Below are 17762 nucleotides of genomic sequence, written 5' to 3' on the forward strand. Positions count from 1 at the left end.
AAGGTCACTGGCTCACGGGCCAGCCTCTCCGGCCCGGATCATGGGATGGGTTACGTCTGGATGTGTGGTCCTGCTCCATCTTCAAAGACCCACCAAGGCACCTGTGCTCCGGGAGGAGACTCACACGTCTCGTGTGCAGAGACCTTTACGTAGGCCTTCACCTACTCGTCAGCACCACCTTGGTCTCTAAGCTGGTGGCAAGTCCTGTTTATTTCCTGTAACTCCATGAAACTCGTCCTGCCATAGATACGGACAGAAACCAAGCCACTCAGAGAACGTCACGCCATTGGGCATGGCCCGGCTGGGACACTTACCACATGGCGTGCATGTAAGTAGGGGGCAGGCGTGGGCTGCTGACTGGGGTGCAGTTATAGGACCTCATGATCCTTTCTGCCAGGAGAAAATTTCGAAACAGACTAGCCACCAGCAGGTCCTGTCTGAAGAGCTTTTGGAAGAGATCTGAGGGCAGATAAAACAGAAAAAGGTATTTCAGTGATTCATGTCCAGCATTTAAGACAAACACATACATCTACCTCCATCAGAATTTTTTACAAGCAAGTTGGGAGTAACAGGCACATCTCCCACGGGTCACACACACACACACACACTCAAGCACAAACACCAAATGCCAGCCAGTCACTAATGAAAAAATACAAGTCTTAGAGTAGCAGCTTTTAAGAAATCTGGTTTTAAAAAACCTGGATTGTGCCAATTTTTATGAAGAAAAGTGAGTCCTGAGTTCACCTAGAAACGAACACCCTGATGTCAGAGCGAAAGCTCACGTGGGGCTTAGTGTCCGCTGCTGCTCATGGTCCCCAACCCGCGGTGAGACCATGGAAACCTCTGGGGGCTCTTGCCTCCTCCTCCTTCTACTCCTGCCCCTCAGCTTTCCTCACTGACAAGACCTCCTAGCTCATCGCAAGGGTAGGCGCCTCCCGACTGCGAGCCCGCCCCCGCCCCCGCCCCAAGCTGGCCGGCCGGGCCGCCTCACCCCGAGGGAGAACGTTCCATGCGATGGTGTCCGTGATGGCCGTGAAGATCCAGTTCAGTTCTCCCAGGGGCGTCCTCCGGTCGTTCAGCCGGCCGGGAATCCTAGGAGACACGGGGCGCTTCCGTTAGTGACTCCCTGGCTGCTGCGGAGGGCTGGAGAGAGGACACGGGGGAAGGAAAGCGGCGGGGACCACCGGCTGGGAGAGGCAGGCGAGGCTCGCCACGCTGGGAGAACGGCCTCCAGCCTCCCCTCCCTTCTCTCGGGCGCCCCCGATGCAGGGCACGGACCCAGCGGCTGCACACACCACTCCGGCAGCCTCCGCGTACAAGCCACGGGCCGTGGATGGGCCCACAGGGCAGCCCCTGGCGTCTGTACAGAGGAGCCCGGCCCAGGCCTGTGGCTCCAGGCTGCGGAAGCACTTTCAACCCGGCCGCCGGGAAGGAGGGCTCGTCCTCTGGCGTCAACTCGCCTTCCATTCACTCATCGTATACCAGAGCCCCGACTGCGGCCGAGCGCTATTCTGGTGCTGGGAGGTCGCGGGGGGATAGGGGGACACCTCAGTCCGCCGGGGAGGACAGACGGGAAGCCATTCAACAGGCACAGCTGTGACCGCGTGGGGACAAGACCCACGGGGCGGGGTCCAGGGCACCCGCGACAGGCGGGGTGACGGAGGGCCTCACTGAGGAGACGCTGCAGCACAGGCCGGTCACTCCCAGAGGGAGACCGAGTCGGGCAGAGCCCGGACGTGGGCTTGTGTCTGCCGAGCGGCGGCCCCGGCTCCGTGTGTGACGCGTTTAATTAGATCCGACAGGAAGCTCGTCTGGGTTTTCTCCCAAAAGGTAAACGTTCACAGCAATCCGGCTCAGAGACTGAAGTGTGACCCCTGCTCTTCGTAAGAGTGAACAGACTAGGAATTTCCATCACAGTAGCCGCTTGGTGGCCCCGCGTCTTGGCATGAACGACGCCCAAGTGGCCTCAGCGACGGGCAGCGCGAGCGTCCTCACGGGACGGCAGCGAGCGCCTTCCTCCCACCAACTGCCTCTTCCTTCAGGAACAAGCGATGCTCCCGATTTCCTCAAGTGGCCTTGGTGACAGGACACAAGGAACAAAGGAGGCCGGCAAGACATCCGAAAACCGCATCACTGCTCCAATAGCCTGGACTCTTGAAAACCATTTCCCAAATGAAAAAAAAATCGTGTGTCCACAGGGAGACTCCAGTGTGTCTGAAAGGCTTTTGCAAACACAGTCAAGCTACTGGCTCTGGCATGGCTGACTTAGAAAGGAAGGTTGGTTTTTGTTTTTGTTTTTAAAGATTTTATTTATTTATTTGACAGAGAGAGAATAACCACAAGCAGGCAGAGAGGCAGGCAGAGTGTGGGGGGAGGCAGGCCCCCGTTAAGCAGGGAGCCCGATGCGGGGCTCGATCCCAGGACCATGGATCATGACCTGAGCCGAAGGCAGACGCTTTAACTCACTGAGCCACCCAGGAGCCCCGAAAGCAAGTTTTGCTTTTAGGGAGAGAGAGTGTGGTGGGGACAAAAGGAAATAATGTTTTTTTAATGAGATTTTATTTATTTTAGACAGAGTGGGGGATGGGAGAAGAGGGAGAAAGAGGGGCTGATGGGGAGGAGGGGCCTTTGAGAGATCCAGAGGGCAGGCAGGGAGCCCCGACACGTTAGCCTGGGGCTTGGTCCTGCATGTGCGGAGGAGGAATGCGTGCACCGAAACCCTTGCACACGACACATCTGTAGGCTCACCAGCCATGACGCTCCACAGTGACGCTGCCTGGCTTGTGCGCGAGGACTCTCGCTGCAGCTCCGCTGGCCTCTGCACGGTGGCTCGGGGCGACAAGGCGGTGCGCCGGCAGGGCCGCATCCCGAGGCTGGGGCCGCCGTCAGGACCAGCGGACGTGTGCGAAGAGCAAGGACGGAGACAACGGTGGCCCTCAGGTCTCGTCACGGCTTCTCTCCGCCCATTATTCAGAGGTCGCCAGACTGCGAGGTGGAGGGCCCGTCCCCACCTCGGCCACCTGCTGCAAGTGCCACGGGTCCCCAAGGCCAGGAAGGACTCTCGGAACTCAGTGAAAGCGGTGACGTTCGTGGTTAAGGCTCACTAGAGAGAACTACAAAGAGCCATCAGAGCCAGCGCGGAGAGGGATGCGCGGGGCAGAGTCCGGGAGAGGTATAGAAGGTGGGGCTTCCATGTCCCCTCCAGCACCCACACGTGACCGGGCGCGCAGCACTCTGTCAGCTCGGGTCGGGAGGAGCCCCAGGGCCTTGGTGGCCACCTTGGAGCCCTGGTTGGCTGCCTGGCTGCCCGCGAGCCGAATTGCAGCCTTGGGGCGGACAGACGACATACTCCAGCCCTAAACTGAACTCACACGGTCGGCCTCTCCGGGGGAGCGGGACCCACCCTGAGATGCCCGCGTGTGGCCGTCCCCCGCCCCAAACAATGACGCTCCTGCCGGGAACGGTACAGGTGTTCTCTCTGTACCGGCCAAGCTCTCGACTACACACCAACAGTAATCTGTTCACGGTCCAAGACGACCCTGTGCACCACTAGAGAGCAGGTTTGGAATTCCTGTGCCGTGGTGGGCGCAGCCTCTTCACTGGACTAAAAGCCCAGAGGTGGGCCCGTGGGAGGCTGGGCCAGGTCGTGTGCGCAGGCCTCTCGGCTGGGTGGCCTAAAGGAAGCGCTGCTTGCCTCCACCCCCACTTCGGACGACAAATCGGCACAGGAGAAGAAAAACCGGACCCCACGGGACAGCACGAGTCAGGGACATGCTGGGCCTCGGACGACGCTCTGGGCATGGAGCGAGCACCGCCCGTCTGGACCGGCCCAACCTACTAAAACCACCGCAGCAAGCCTGCTTCCAGAAACGAGCCCGAAACTGGACACAAGGAATGGGCCCGTGAGACATAGAGGGTTTTATTTACAGGGTGAAAAGTCAGAAGCTAGAAACGTTACCAAAACGAGAGAAATGAATAAGTAAACTACAAAACAACCGCGTGAAATTACTAGGAGCTAGCAGACTGTGGCTTATGAATATTTCAAGGATATGGGAAAACGCATGCTTCAAAGCATTAAGGAAGGAGGCAAGACAGATCCCACAGTCATCAGCACACGGGCTGTGCAGGCGGGAGATCAGAAGACAACCCCCCAAGATACCACCGTGGGGAGGTTCCTCCTGTCTCCTGCGTGCAGCAGGTACGGTGTGCACCCTACTTGCGCAACGGGGAGCAAGCCAAAGCCCCATCCCCTTGCCTCGCCCCCTGGGCCCCCGGTGCTCAGGCCAGGGGATCGGGCAGCTAGTGGCGACAGGACGGCACTCGTGCAAGAGTGTGACCAAGGTCTATCTCCAGACCCCAACCAAGCGCGTCACTGACATGAGCCGGGTCGTCCTGAATCGAGACGAGGTGACCTGGCACCAGCTGGATCCTGTGGGTAAAGGGATGATACACTCCCAGTGGCACGGAGCTGCTGAGATCCCTGTCTCGGTGGGCGGGCGGCCAAGCCAGTGGGACCAACAGAGGCCAGTCCTTCTCAGGCTAGGGTCAGTGCAAACTCAGGTGTTTAAAAAAAATCTGCAGCTTGTGACCGTCCCCAGCAGGTGAGTGCGCGCCCCCATGCCCATCCACTGAACCCCACTAATCTCTCTAAGCTCGTGAAACCAGAGACATACTCGTCTGCCGATGGTCTCAGACAGACGCAGGGTTCTCGCAAACTGACCCGTCCACCCACGTGTCTGAGAAGCGCCTTCTGCACGCGGCAGGTGTGGGCACACACTTGGGATGGCAGAGTCAGACTGAGTCAAGTCCCCTTTCGCGTCGTGTCACTTAGCATTAAATCACTCCTGGAACTGTTTGCTTCTGTTTTCCTTCCTGTATCAGAGCGTAGTGAGCAACGTCAAAGCCCAGTGCGCAGGGGGGCCTGGGGGGCTCAGTGGGTTAAAGCCTCTGCCTTCGGCTCAGGTCATGATCCCAGAGTTCTGGGATTGAGCCCCGCATCGGGCTCTCTGCTCTGCAGGGAGCCTGCTTCCTCCTCTCTCCCTGCCTGCCTCCCCGCCTACTTGTGATCTGTCTTGCCAAATAAATAAATCAAATCTTTAAAAAAACAAAACCAAAAACAAACCAGCGCACTCTGGAGGCCATCTGGGTCAAGGGCGGTGGGCACAGGGCCATGGAAGGTCAGACCCAGGACCACATTTCATCACCCCCAAAGAGTCTCCTTAATCATCATGGTGGTGATGATTGAAACCTACAGTGTTAATCAAGGACTAACTGTTGTAAGAAAAGCATAAAAAGCCACAGTTTACAAACAGATCACTGAACTGAGAGATGAGGAAAGCCTGCGGTCCCAGCTGTGCTGTGTCCGGGGAACTCCTGGCAACCTTCCACTCTGGGTCATGGAGCCTGACCTTATGTGCACAGCAGGGACGAAAATAAGACAGACGGCTCTTCCGACGGAGACAGAGCAGCCGCATCCCTGCAGAGTGCACGGCCCTCCCTGCACCCCTGCAGTCACCAGCATCCACGTCCCCCACAGCTGGGCTCACGCACAGCTCTCTGATTCTTGCCAGAAACGATGCTCCGGGATCAGCATACCCAGGTCGTCACCAGCAACCTCCAAGCCCCCAGCTTGGTATATGGTAACTGTACCTTGGTGTCCACACTCTAATTTTTAGGAGGCCTGGAAGGGTGAGGCCAACTCTGGAATGTCAGACCGTGCCCTCCTTTTGGGACCACGCTCTCCCTCTCCGACACCAGTCTTCCTACCGTCCACCATCTGTGCAAATGGTCCCACACTGGATACGTGTGACTTAGCCTCTGACACGGCCAGCTCCAACCCGGCCATCATCTTCCAGCCAGCCCGACCTGGCAGAGATGGCACGAGCTGTGTTCTCAGGCTCTCCTGATTGCTCCCAAGGACTGTCCTGCCGAGGGGGTGAGCACGCTGCCCGCACCGTGGCCCTTCCCCACTCGCCCTGTCCTCCCCAGTGTCTCGGCCCAACACCTGCAGGGCCCTGCTGCTGTCCACAGGAAACAAGAAAATGTAAGAATCCTTAGCCCACAAAACCTACCAATCACCATGGGCAGCCTGTCCCGGTGCTGGTGTCTGTCTGTCTGCCTCCTTCCCTAACCTCACTCACCTATCTTCACAGCTCCCTGCCGTCACGACCCCGTCGCTCCCTGGATCTCGTCCCCACCTCAGAGGCCTCGTGGCTTCTCTTCCACCAAAGCTCGAAGCCTCAGAGACATGGCTCACCCGCTCTCCAGCCCCCAAGTGGGGACAGCTCCCGTTTCTGGCTTCCATCCGCCTCTGCTGCCGAGCGACTTTCTGGACCCAGGCCCCTCTGCCATGGCTCACACCATGTGGGGTAACGGCCCTCCGCACCCCCGTGGCCAGCACCCTGCCAGCTTCTCTGCTGCTGCTGCACGGTTTTCAGCCACGGGGCAGCTACCTTTCCTTCCACAGAGCTCAGGCGGAACAGAGGAAAGCAGAGCTCCTCGGGCTATGTGAGTGGGGCCGGCTGCTCCCCGGCCTCCTGCTGCCCCGGCCCCCCGAGACGGCCTCTGTGAGGCTGTGGGGGAGCAAGGGCCAAACCACCGCCAGGGAAGTCACGTGGAACGTTTCCCACGTGGCTTCACACCACGGATCATCGCCAGCTTGACACACTAAACTCTGCAACTCTGCTCCCCCGTCCCTCTGGGCAGGTCTGTCACGGCGCTGCTGACAAACTCGGCCCCTCCCGCCTGCTCGGGCGCTCCGCGGCCCACGTGGAGGGGCCTCCCTGCCCTCCTTGCGCTGCTTCTGGCTCCGTCTTTACAAGCAAAGCTCCGACCTCACTGTCCGCGAAGACACTCTTGCCCAGGGCAGCCTTTCAGCCGGACCTCGGCGATGCCCTGCATGTCCGCTCCCGTCCTCTGGCGCTCCGCGGGCCGGTCCCCTCTGTTCTCCTGACCGAGTCACCGTCGCAGCACGCACGCTCGTCGCTGCCGGAACCGGGTCACAGCTTCCTTGCTATAGACCCATCACTTGCAGCCGTAGGCCACGTGCGAGCGCTCAGCATGGCCCCAGCCACCCACAGAGGTGAGCCAGGTCACCCCCTCCTTACACCACAGCTCTGAGGTCCTCGCCGGCTGTGCGGCTGACACGGAGCCGCCCCTCCCCCTCCAGACGGCCTGGCTGCTGGGTAGGGAGGAGGGCGGCACTGGGCACCCAGGCCCATCGCAGCTTTCAGGACGGGGTCTCCCAGCTGTGCGCGGTCTCCTCCAGTCCGTGGTGCCTGCACAGGGTGACCCGTGCTCCACAGCCAGCATGGGGCTGGTCTGCGCCGTGAAGAAGTCACGGTCGGCTTCTTTCCCTGCCGCTCCGAAGTCACCGCCCCAAACCTGCGTTCCCCAGCCAGCACAGAGGCCTGCGGGAGATGTTGTGTCTGGTGTGATCTGTGCTTCTTGGGCTACTTTCTGTTTCTCCTGCACTTTCTCTTTCACTAAATATGCCACATTCCAGCCTCATGGAACTTGCTGTTTTCAAAAGGTCCAGGAGCCCCCACGCCCGAGCGGACCATTCCCCCTCCTCTCCGGGCATCGGGAGCCCGGAGCAGTCCTCCAGTCGGCCTGCTCGCATACAGCATCCCTGGGGGCTCCGCCCGTCCTAGGGACCCCAGGCCTGGGGGCTGCTGCAGAGCCTCCCACGGAACTCCACAGAGGCCTCTGCCAGACACAGACGCGCCACCCAGCCTGTCCACAACCGGGCAGGAGCCGTGGGAGCGCGGCTTCACCATCTCAGCCCGGGCTCAGCACCAGCCGCTAGCGTCTAACAGGTGCTCCATCCATATTTGATGAGCGAAGGAATGATTCCTCCTGTGCGATCGCAAGTTCGTGTAAATAAGATGTGAGGTAAAAAACCATGGTTTCCGAGGAAATGATACTCGCTAAGAATACTCAGGGGATATGAAGATAACACACATCATCCCCAATTCCTTCATTTAAGAACCACTGGACACATCCTGGTGACCGTCCTTCTTCACGCGCAGAATCAATTATTCTGAACACAGAGAAGGAACCCTATGTATGGGGCTGCTACATTTCTGTTAAAAACACGCACAAAAATACTGAGAAAAAAGGCTTGGAAGGGCAAGTGTGCAGCAGTCCTAGCAGCAGTGAGGGTCTCAGTGTGGTGGATTTTCTAAATGATTTAAGTTCTCCTCGCCTCTCCGTGTCTAATGGCAGATCTGTGCTGAACACAGGCCACTTGCGTAATGAGGAAAAATCAACCTTTCTTCTTCTTTAGTAAGAGGAAGGCTACAGCGAGAGATTTAAAAACTGTGTTATCTTATAAATTTCTATCATCTCACATTCAACTAAAATAAAGGATGAACCTCTATGTTTTCTGCTTTAAACAGCCTCACGAACACGGCGGCGTAGAGAGCCTTGGGCTGGATCATTTTCCCACAGGGATGTGTTGTGTAGAAATGCTCCAAGACTAGGAACACGGGGCCAGGAGCCCAACAGCTTCTCTTTGGAATATCAGGTTGGCACTCTGTGGCTGGGTATTTGGGGGGACAAGAGGCGCACCCATAAAGCAGTGGCTCCCGGCCAGTGCGGCCGCGGGAGGGGAGGCCCCGAGGGTGTGTGTCCTGTCCTGTGCATGAGGCTTTCCTCAGTCACTGAGGGCTTGTGGAAAACAAAGTCACACCCGTACAAGGTCCACACGTACTCAGCCTCAACCATTACAAAAGCACAACTGAGCAGGGACAAAGCGCCCCATGGAGTGGAGGCTGGGAACCACTGCTCCGGACGGCACGCGTGAGGTTTCTGCACGCTGACACCCTCCTGAACCAGATCAAGCCACATGTCTACAATACTCTTCTCCAGACTCTCCGTACTTAGAACTGGGTCCAATTCAACTCTCTAAGGTCACCTGATTTCTTTATAAAGTGCCATTTGCAGACTCCAAGTGACCCACTCATGTGCACGAAGCCTGCCGTTTTGCACATGATCCCTGGGACCAGTCCGCATGTCTGCTGTTCTGCCGTCAGGACCTTTCTCCCGGGCTACAGGATGGCGTCTGCGCCGGCGGAAGGAAGGACAGTGATGGGACGCGGGAAGGAAGCCTGGCTGGGAAGTGAACCTCTCTTGTGGAAACACAGAAAGCGGGACGCAGAGCAGCCGGTCTCCACACGGACCCAGAGGGTCAGCTGCACGGCCACCATGGTGCTGCCCAAAGAGCGGAGGAGTCAGCCACGCCCTAGAGCACATCTGCAAACCCTGGGGAGTGCGGCTCCATTCACTGCCTTGGGTTCGGGCGTCATGAGCTCCCTCACTGGCAATGGCAGGTTAGACGACTCATGTCCCCTGCTGAGAACTAGCGAGGCTGCACACGTACGGCGGGGAGGCTTCCTGAAGGCAATGGAAGACTGGCAAGCCTGTGGGGAATCATGGGGTCAAGACTGGAGAGGGGACCCCAAGGCATCCACTGGCATTTGGGGCTCTCTCTCTGAGGCATCTGGCGATCCCAAAGCTGCACGAAGGGAGGGGCAGGCCGCCGAGCAGAGTGTGGTGCCCGTGCGGCTGGAGCGCAGACACGGGGGTTGAGGGCCGAGAGGAGGCGGAGCGCTGGCAGAACCCCCGAGGCACTGAGCTGGGGCCCCAAGGATGAACTGGAAGTAACCCAAACCTCACAGCCCAACGCGACCGAACCCCGCACCTTCCACTTCCAGTTGGCAGCGTTGGATCAGAAGGAGCAGACACGTGCTGCGAAACTGAACCGAGCCTGAAACCCGGAAAAGCAACTACTAAGGGAAGGAGACGGGCAGAGGGTCCGTGCAGCAGTGACATCAGATGCAAATGTCCCAATCATTTTACCCAGTTTGTTCGAGAAATTAAAGGACAAAAGAAGGCTTGGCAGAGAACCAGAAACTGTAACGTCAAGCCTGGCAATTCCAGCACTTCAGGACCATGAGAACATCATGTCAGTCCCTCAGGAGACGGGCTGAGAAGATGAGGAGCCAGCAGGGAAGACAGGAATGCACGATGGGCCGGAAAACCACTCAGAACCAGGCACAGAGAGATGCACGGCTGGGACAGAAGAAACACAGGGGGGTAAGGAAAAGATCTGAAATCACCTGCTGGAGTCCCGAAAGGAGAGAACGGGGGAATGGGACGGAAGCAATCTTCAAAGAGAATTTCCTGCAGCTGATGAACGATGTTGAGGGACAACGTCCCGGTCTGTGGGAGCTGCTGAAACAAAATACCAGACCGGCTGGCTGAGCCGACCAAAACGCATTCTCACACGGCTCCGGAGACCGTCAGTCCACGATCGGGGGCCGGCGTGGGCTGAACTGGTGAGGACCCGCTTTCTGGCTTACAGCCTGCAGCCCGCTTGCTGTGTCGTCAATGTGGCAGGGAGACAGCGCGCCTTTGTCTCTGCCTCTTGTTCCAGAGCACTGGTCCCATCGTGACCACATCGCCCACGGGCCCAAGTCCACACACTGTCATGCTGGGAGTTAGGGTTTCAGTATAGGAATTTTGTGGGGGATCAGAGTTCAGTCCATAGCATTCAGGCTCAAGAAATGCTATAATCACAAAGCAGGACAATACAAAGAATGCCCAGAAAAACAACAAAATCAAGCTGCCAAAATCCAAGAAAAGGAAGGGTTTATAATAAATCGAGAGCAATCCAGATGGTGCAGTACCGGCCTAAAGACCACCGAGACAGCACAGGGCCAAAGAGCGGCACAATCCCGGCCGACAGCCTCCTGTCTAGGGCACTGCTTCCACGGGGAGGAGCCGGTCTTCCTACGGTGCTGCTGGAAGAACCAGACACCCACGCGGAAAACGGGAACCTTGACCCTCACCACACACCATGTGCAAAAATTAACTTGAGACGGACCACAAACTTAAACATAAAAGTTAAAACGGTCAAAGTTGTAGCAAAAATAGGAGAAAATCGTCACAATCCTGGTAGGCAAAGCTTTCTTAGGCACAACATGGAAAGTGAATCGTGAAAGAAAAACGTATTAAATCAGATTTTATCAAAATGAAATGGCTCTGCTCCCAGAATACTGTTGTGAAAATGAAAACAGAAGCCAGAATGACCAGACAGAGCTGACAATGACTCCTGCAACATACATAAAGGGCTCTTGAAGGCAAACAGCACCGTTAAAACATTGGCAAGAAATGTGAATGTATGTTTTATTAAAGAATATAAATTAACAGCCAACAGCATGTGAAAAGCTGCTCAGCATCATCATTAGGCAAATGCAAATCAAAGCCACAGGACAGGAGCCCCGGGGGCTCAGTCAGGGAAGCCTCTGCCTTCAGCTCAGGTCAGGATCTCAGGGTCCTGGGAGTGAGCCCCACACCGAAGGGGTAAGGTCCCTGCTCGGTGGGGAGGCTGCTTCTCCCTCTGCCTCTCCCCCTGCTTGCGCTCTGTCTCTCAAAGAGATAAAATCTTAAACGAAACAGAATAGGAGACAGCACTACCGATCCACTAGGAACCCAGTGTTGACAGAACGCTGAGTGCCTGGTACCCTCAAACGTTACGGGCAGGAACGTCACCTGGTGGAGCTCCGTGAACAGAGCTGAGAAGCTTCTGATAAAGCTTCGCGCACACCTGCCAGATGACCCAGCCCTCTGACCCCTGCGAATTCACCCTGGGGCAACGAAATGCTTAGACACAAGGATGAGCACATCCGCAGCAGGTCGGCTCATCGTGAGGACCAGACTGGAGAGAGCCGCTGTGCACCGGCGGGCGGGCAGGCGGAAGGGCTGCGGCACACACCGGGGAGCGCGGCTTGCAATAAACGGAGCGAACAGAAGGTGCACCGAGCCTGGGTAGTCTCAAGGCATTGCGCCGACGGGGAAGAGACAGACACACAAGAGCCCGTTGTCATTTTCTACATACACGAAGCTCGAGAAAAGACAACTCTGAGGTGCAATAAGCAAAAGCAGATGAGCGGTTGCCTGGGCTTGGGAGCTCCGGGGGTGGGGGATTTTCGGGACAAGGCATGAGAGGAACTGTGGGCTACGTTTTGAGTGAAGCTGGTTCCATGGGTGGGTAGAGCTGCGAAAACTCACCAACCTGTACAGGATGCAAGCTGTATTTCAACAAGGATCATTTTAAAATGAAAAGTCAAACGAAGGGGAAATTATGGCATTTTCGAACAATAAAAACAGAATTTTTTCCACCGGCAAACTGGCAGCAGAGGGAGTTCTTGAGGTAAAGAGAAACGATCTCAGGCTGAGATGCAGGAAGGAGCGGAGGCCATGGGAGACGGAAGCGTCAGCGAGAGTTAACGACAGAACATCAGCGACGTTTATGGTGGTGACACACGGAGCATGAAAATACGTGACAATAAATTGTACCCAAGTCAGGGAATGAGTCAATGCCGTGACTCTGTGCTCAGGTCCTCATATCGCCCAGGGCAGTCGTAAAAGTACGAACTTAGATTTGAGTTTAATGAGCCAGGGGTCGCCAAGACTATGGTCTGGGGGCCAAAACCAGCCAGGGGCCTGTGGTTTTGGTTTGATTTTTGTCTGACCCAAGAGCTAATGATGGTCTTTATGATTTCAAAGCTGACATGAACAACACATGACAGAGGAGCACTTGGGTGGCTCAGCAGGTTAAGCCTCTGCCTTTGGCTCAGGTCATGATCCCAGGGTCCTGGGATCGAGCCCCGCATCAGGCTCTCTGCTCAGAGGGGAGTCTGCTTCCCCACTCTCTGCCTGCGTCTCTGCCTACTTGTGATCTCTGTCTGTCAAATAAATAAATAAAATCTTGAGAAAAAAAAAGAATACAGGATGGCCATTGTACTGTCTGGGCCCAGACAGAAACGGAAGTTGGCTACTGCCTGGGAGTAGCCATTCGTGTGCAGGGAAAGAATACAGAGTTGACAAGCCAACAGAGGGGGAGAAAGGAGTAAAACTGCTAAATCAACCCAAAAGAGGGGAGCAGAGGAGGAGAAAGCAAGATGGAAAGAAAGAAATGGGGGAAAATAAAAAAGTGAACATATTTCAGCCCAAGTATGCCAATTATTACACTAACTATAAAAAGACCAGATACTTCGATTAAAGTCAGTGACTTTCAGTCTAAATCTAAAACCAGGAGAAAGCCACGTCCTGCTAAAAAGAGATGCACCTTAAATACATACCGGACTCAGACACACACATATTAGCGCACCTGCGTAAGTTCAGATGAGGATGAAGGCACACTCCGTACCGAGGCAGCCACACCACTATGCTGCGACGTGGACGTTATCTGAGGCAAAGACTGACGTTTCTCAGACTCCGTCCGTTCCACCAGGAAGGGGGTCGGTTATGGCTAATTTACCTTTCCACAGTGCCGAAGGGCGAAGCGTGTAGTCGGCAGGGGATGGGCTTTTAATTTAAAGTAAAATGGCAAGAAGCTGTCAAACTCCATTTCTGAATGAAAGGAGAAGTCGAGATGCACAGAGCAGCAACGTCTCGAGCAACGTCTAGCAGGGTGTCGGGGAATGGCAGAACAGGGATTTGAGACTGCGAACACAGAGGGATCAAGATCTCAGGAGCACTGAGGATGACCCAAAGTGGGAGAATTAAGGATCAGCGTGTCCAGGTCCCAGTAAAGAGCAGAGGCTTTCAGACTCTGGGACCACTCCCAGCAAGAAATGCATTTTGTGCAGCGATCCAATACACACGCCTACAACCACAGGTAAACATACGCATTCGCTATTCATATACAATGAAGCAAACAACACTTGTGTTCCTGGGGAAGCAATGATATCTTCTATCTTTTCTTTCTTTTTTAATGGTGGCTGTGGCCCACCACACTGATTTCATAGCCACTAACAAAACATGACCTGCAGTTCACTTGAGTGAAACTCTTGTTAATTTCCCCAGGAGGCTATCAGCTCAGGGTTATCAAAATGCTGATGGTGAACACTGCTCCCCAGGGAGGTCAGAGATAAGAAAATCACACAATTCTACCCGTAAATAGCTGGCTGGTGGTCTTCTTTTTTTTTTTTTAAACCCACACAGCCAGCTTGTTCTCTAGTGATTTTTAGAACTACGTACCGAGTCTCTAAATCGAACAGTTTACGCGTGCTAGGCTGCGCCTCAGTCCCTTTCACCCTGCACTTAACATCTCGACAGATCAGAAACCTAATCTTGGGAAGCAAATGGCACTGAAGGAAAATGTATTTTAAAATTCTGAAGGAAAAGGAGTGATGATTTTCACAGCTCAGTGCTGAGCAGGAGTTAATACGACACTGGAGATAATCCACCTTTGACTGAATTTATTACAGAATGATAAACAGCCGACAACGTGCGTCCCTCTGGAGGCTGCAGACGAGGATCAAAGGGAGACATGGATCGAACAGAGCAAAGGAGCAGCGTCCATCTGCTTATTCAACATGTGTGTGACGCAATGAAAACAGATGGTTTTTTATTAAGCAGTGCAGGTTCCAAAACTCTTTAAGAAATAAATCTGAGTCTAAGTTCATTTTTGAAGCATTTCTGAAAAAGCTGATTTTCTCTGGACATCCTAGTGTCAAGATTGATCGTCCGACAGGCCCTTTCCTGAGAGCTAGAGTTATGGGAGACATGCCAGACCAGTGGCCAGGCAGAATTCTCTGGGAAGCTGCTAAAAAGCCTGTCACGCTTGGGGAAGTGAGCTTCTAAAATTAGGGGAAGGGGCAGGGGCTCTGGCTGGCTTAGTCAGTGAAACGTCTGCCTTCAGCTCAGGACATGATCCCAGAATTCTGGGATCAAGCCCCATGTGGGGCTCCCCGCTCAGTGGGAAGTCTGTTTCTCCCTCTGCTCTTCCCCTGTCCCGACGCTCCCCCTGAGCACTCTCTCAAATAAATAAAAAGTCTTTAAAAATAAAACAAGGGCACAGAATCCAGATGAATCCCAGGGAGCACATCCCCTGATCCAGACCAACCAAGGGAGCACATCTCTCTGATCAGATGAATCTGGGGAGCACTACCCCCGTGAGGCACTCAGCTACTATTTGGTTGTCTCTCCAGATGTCTCTTCTGGAACATGCTAAGGCACCCTCAGTGAGCTTCTTTGTAAAAATCGGGCCTCAAGAAGGTGGGAACAGAGTCGTGGGCTGGAGGGGCAGACCTCGCGTCCTGGTGGTAAAACGGATGTAATGCTTCTGCTGTTTAACACACACTGCCACCAGCCTCCCCTGGTGGTTCCTTAGCTGAGCAGAATCTGTCCGGTCTATGTAGGGACCAAAATGCCAAGGTCACTGCAAGCTTGTGCTGAGCAGGACTACTGGTAGCCTTGTCTAAATTCTATCTCTTACTGTGAATTTATCAAAATATCACAAAAGCAGCAGTTTCCAAATACAACTGGAGTATATTTGCTCTTGATCTTCTAGGCAAGCTCTCCTCCAGGGTTTTCCTGCGCAGGTGCACTGAGTAGACGTGCACTCCAGTTCCTCTGCCTCCTGGGTCCCCAGTGCCCTGGCTGAGCTAACTGGTCGCTCATTCCACCCCACAGCCCCTCAGTTCATCTAATCTGTCCTTGGAATATAAAACTCAGCCCCCCCATAAGTCTGTTCTTCGTATGTCCCCACTCAGAATTTACCTTTCCTGCCTCTGAAACGTCCGCGCGTGAACCTGCCAGACATCAAGTGACTCTTCCGTGCTACACGCAGCACAGAGATCAGGGGATGGGACTGGATGGACCTGGGTGTCATCCCCCAGGCGCTGTCACGTATGGCTGTGTGACTTTGGGCACATTACCTAACCTCCCCGAGACTCAGTTACCTCAGAGGTCCCGCCGAACTCCACGGGACACAGAAAAGTGCAATTCACACCTAGCAAGTTAGCCCAGAACCCGGAACACGGCAAGGGCCCAGGAAATAGAGATGCTCCTACTTAATTATTACAACCCCCCCCACACACACATTTTAAAACAAATGAAGCCCAAAATGCTGGAACTGCCCCCAGGAAACCAAACTCCTAAGACTAATATAAAAAACACGACGATTTCAGGAGCACTCTAGGTTACCTGTAGCGCATTTCCATGTCCGCGACTTAAAGCTGGCCTCAGAGAGAACATCTGCAGGTCCCATATCTGAGAAAAACTGACCTCTGTAGCACACAGGGATGCCCCCAGCTCACTGAGACGACACCCCCGCCCCCCACACACAGGCAGGAGACTAACGGCCGCGATACTGAGGGAGACGCACAGCGGCAAGTGGGCACGTGAGAAGACGCCTGCCCAGGTGAGCCCTCAGTGACATCCCCGTCACGACCACAGAGAGACCCTGCCACGCCCACAACGGTGACAATCACGGGCTGATGAGGACGGACGTGGCAAGGACACGGAGAAACAGAACGTAAATGGCGCCGCTCTGGAAGATTCTGGCAACTTCCTAGGAATTAAACATAAACGTACCATCTGCCTTAGCACCGCTACTCCCCGTGTCTACCCAGGAGACACGAAGACGTGCGTGCACGCAAAGCCTGGGACGTGGGTGTTCACAGCCACACTGCTCCCCAAGTCCGTGAATGACAGGCGACGCGGATGGACAGACTGGTGATGTGGGGTACCGCGCGACAGTATGACAGAGCAACACTGACGTGAGCCACGATGTGAAGGAACTCTGAAAACACTACGCTAAGTAAAAGTGAAACACGAAGCTGGACGCAGACGACCATACAGTGTGGCCCCATTTCTATGAAGTGTCCGGAAAGGTCAAATTCACAGAGAGAGGATGACTAGCGGTTTTCTGGGTTTGGGATGGGAATGGGACTAATGGCGGACAGACGCCAGTTACCATGGGACCGCGGCGGTGGTGGCACAGGCTGGGAGACCTACCAGGAACCACGGAACACTTAGGTGGGTACGTAATTTATACATTTACGTATAAGCTGCTGAAAAAATACAGAAACCACCACCCCCAAAAGTGTGAACTGAACACATAAATGATGCTACAAGACCACTGTGTACATTTCAGTCTCTTTCTGAAATGTCACGCTTTCTGCATTGACTCCATAAACAGGTGGGGCGGGGGGAAGCCCGTCTGTTGTTGTGTGTCTTCATTTTAAGTCAAACTAAACCGAAGTCCTAGTTTTCAGTACATGTAGAATTCCTCCCCCCTTTCCCTTTAGTTCCCCTAATAAATCCGTGAATTTTTTCCCACCCGGAAAGTCAGTGATTTTTCATTTCTCCTGGTGTTTCAATGATCTGTGCTGCTTAGGCAGGAGGAACAGCAACACAGCCCTGGCCTGGCGTGTGCCCTGCTTCCCGGCGCCTGGTTCCAGGGAACCCCGAGGCCTGCCTCACTGCGCTAAGACCGCATCTCTAAAGCTTCCGCCAATGGCCCTGGTGCCAGCACTCAGGGTCCTGCAGAAATGTGTGAGTGATCGGCAATTTCATGACTCTTCAATGATGTGAAAATAGGTACCATGTCATCCAGTGTCTTCCTCCCTCCAGGCTAAACCTCCCAGTCCCTTAAGGTGCTCCTTACCCAAGGCACCAAACTGTATCCTGCATGTCCCCTCCTCCTCCAGAATTGGTCTGGTTTGGGAACAGCTGTTTGGAAGAGTTGATTCAAGCTGTTTCCCACAACCCCGACTTTTTCCACAGGGGCTAATGTTCTATTGAATCTCCCCAACCCCATGCTTGTACATACAATTTCTGAGGACCATGCTGTGGTTTACACACAGAATTCTGACTGTTTGCCTTTAGCTGCTCAGCCTGTCAAAACCCTGCTATGTCCTGGTACTGGGTGAGCAAACCCTTATGCTCTCTCAATCCTTCAAGTA

At 54.8% G+C, this 17762-nt stretch overlaps 1 protein-coding gene across 2 annotated transcripts in view; it reads right to left on the bottom strand.

Annotated features, from left to right (window-relative positions):
* RPTOR (regulatory associated protein of MTOR complex 1) overlaps positions 1–17762 on the bottom strand; it is a 308508-nt gene that overhangs the window by 105377 nt on the left and 185369 nt on the right. For both annotated transcript variants that reach the window (XM_059148815.1, XM_059148816.1), the window contains 2 exons: positions 992–1092; positions 315–459 (listed from right to left, as the gene is read on the bottom strand). In XM_059148815.1, the coding sequence (XP_059004798.1) occupies positions 315–459; positions 992–1092 (246 nt within the window). The remainder of the gene's footprint in view (positions 1–314; positions 460–991; positions 1093–17762) is intronic.

The sequence above is a fragment of the Mustela lutreola genome, chromosome 15 (assembly GCF_030435805.1).
Source record: "Mustela lutreola isolate mMusLut2 chromosome 15, mMusLut2.pri, whole genome shotgun sequence".
In the NCBI taxonomy this organism is placed as follows: Eukaryota; Metazoa; Chordata; class Mammalia; order Carnivora; family Mustelidae; genus Mustela; species Mustela lutreola.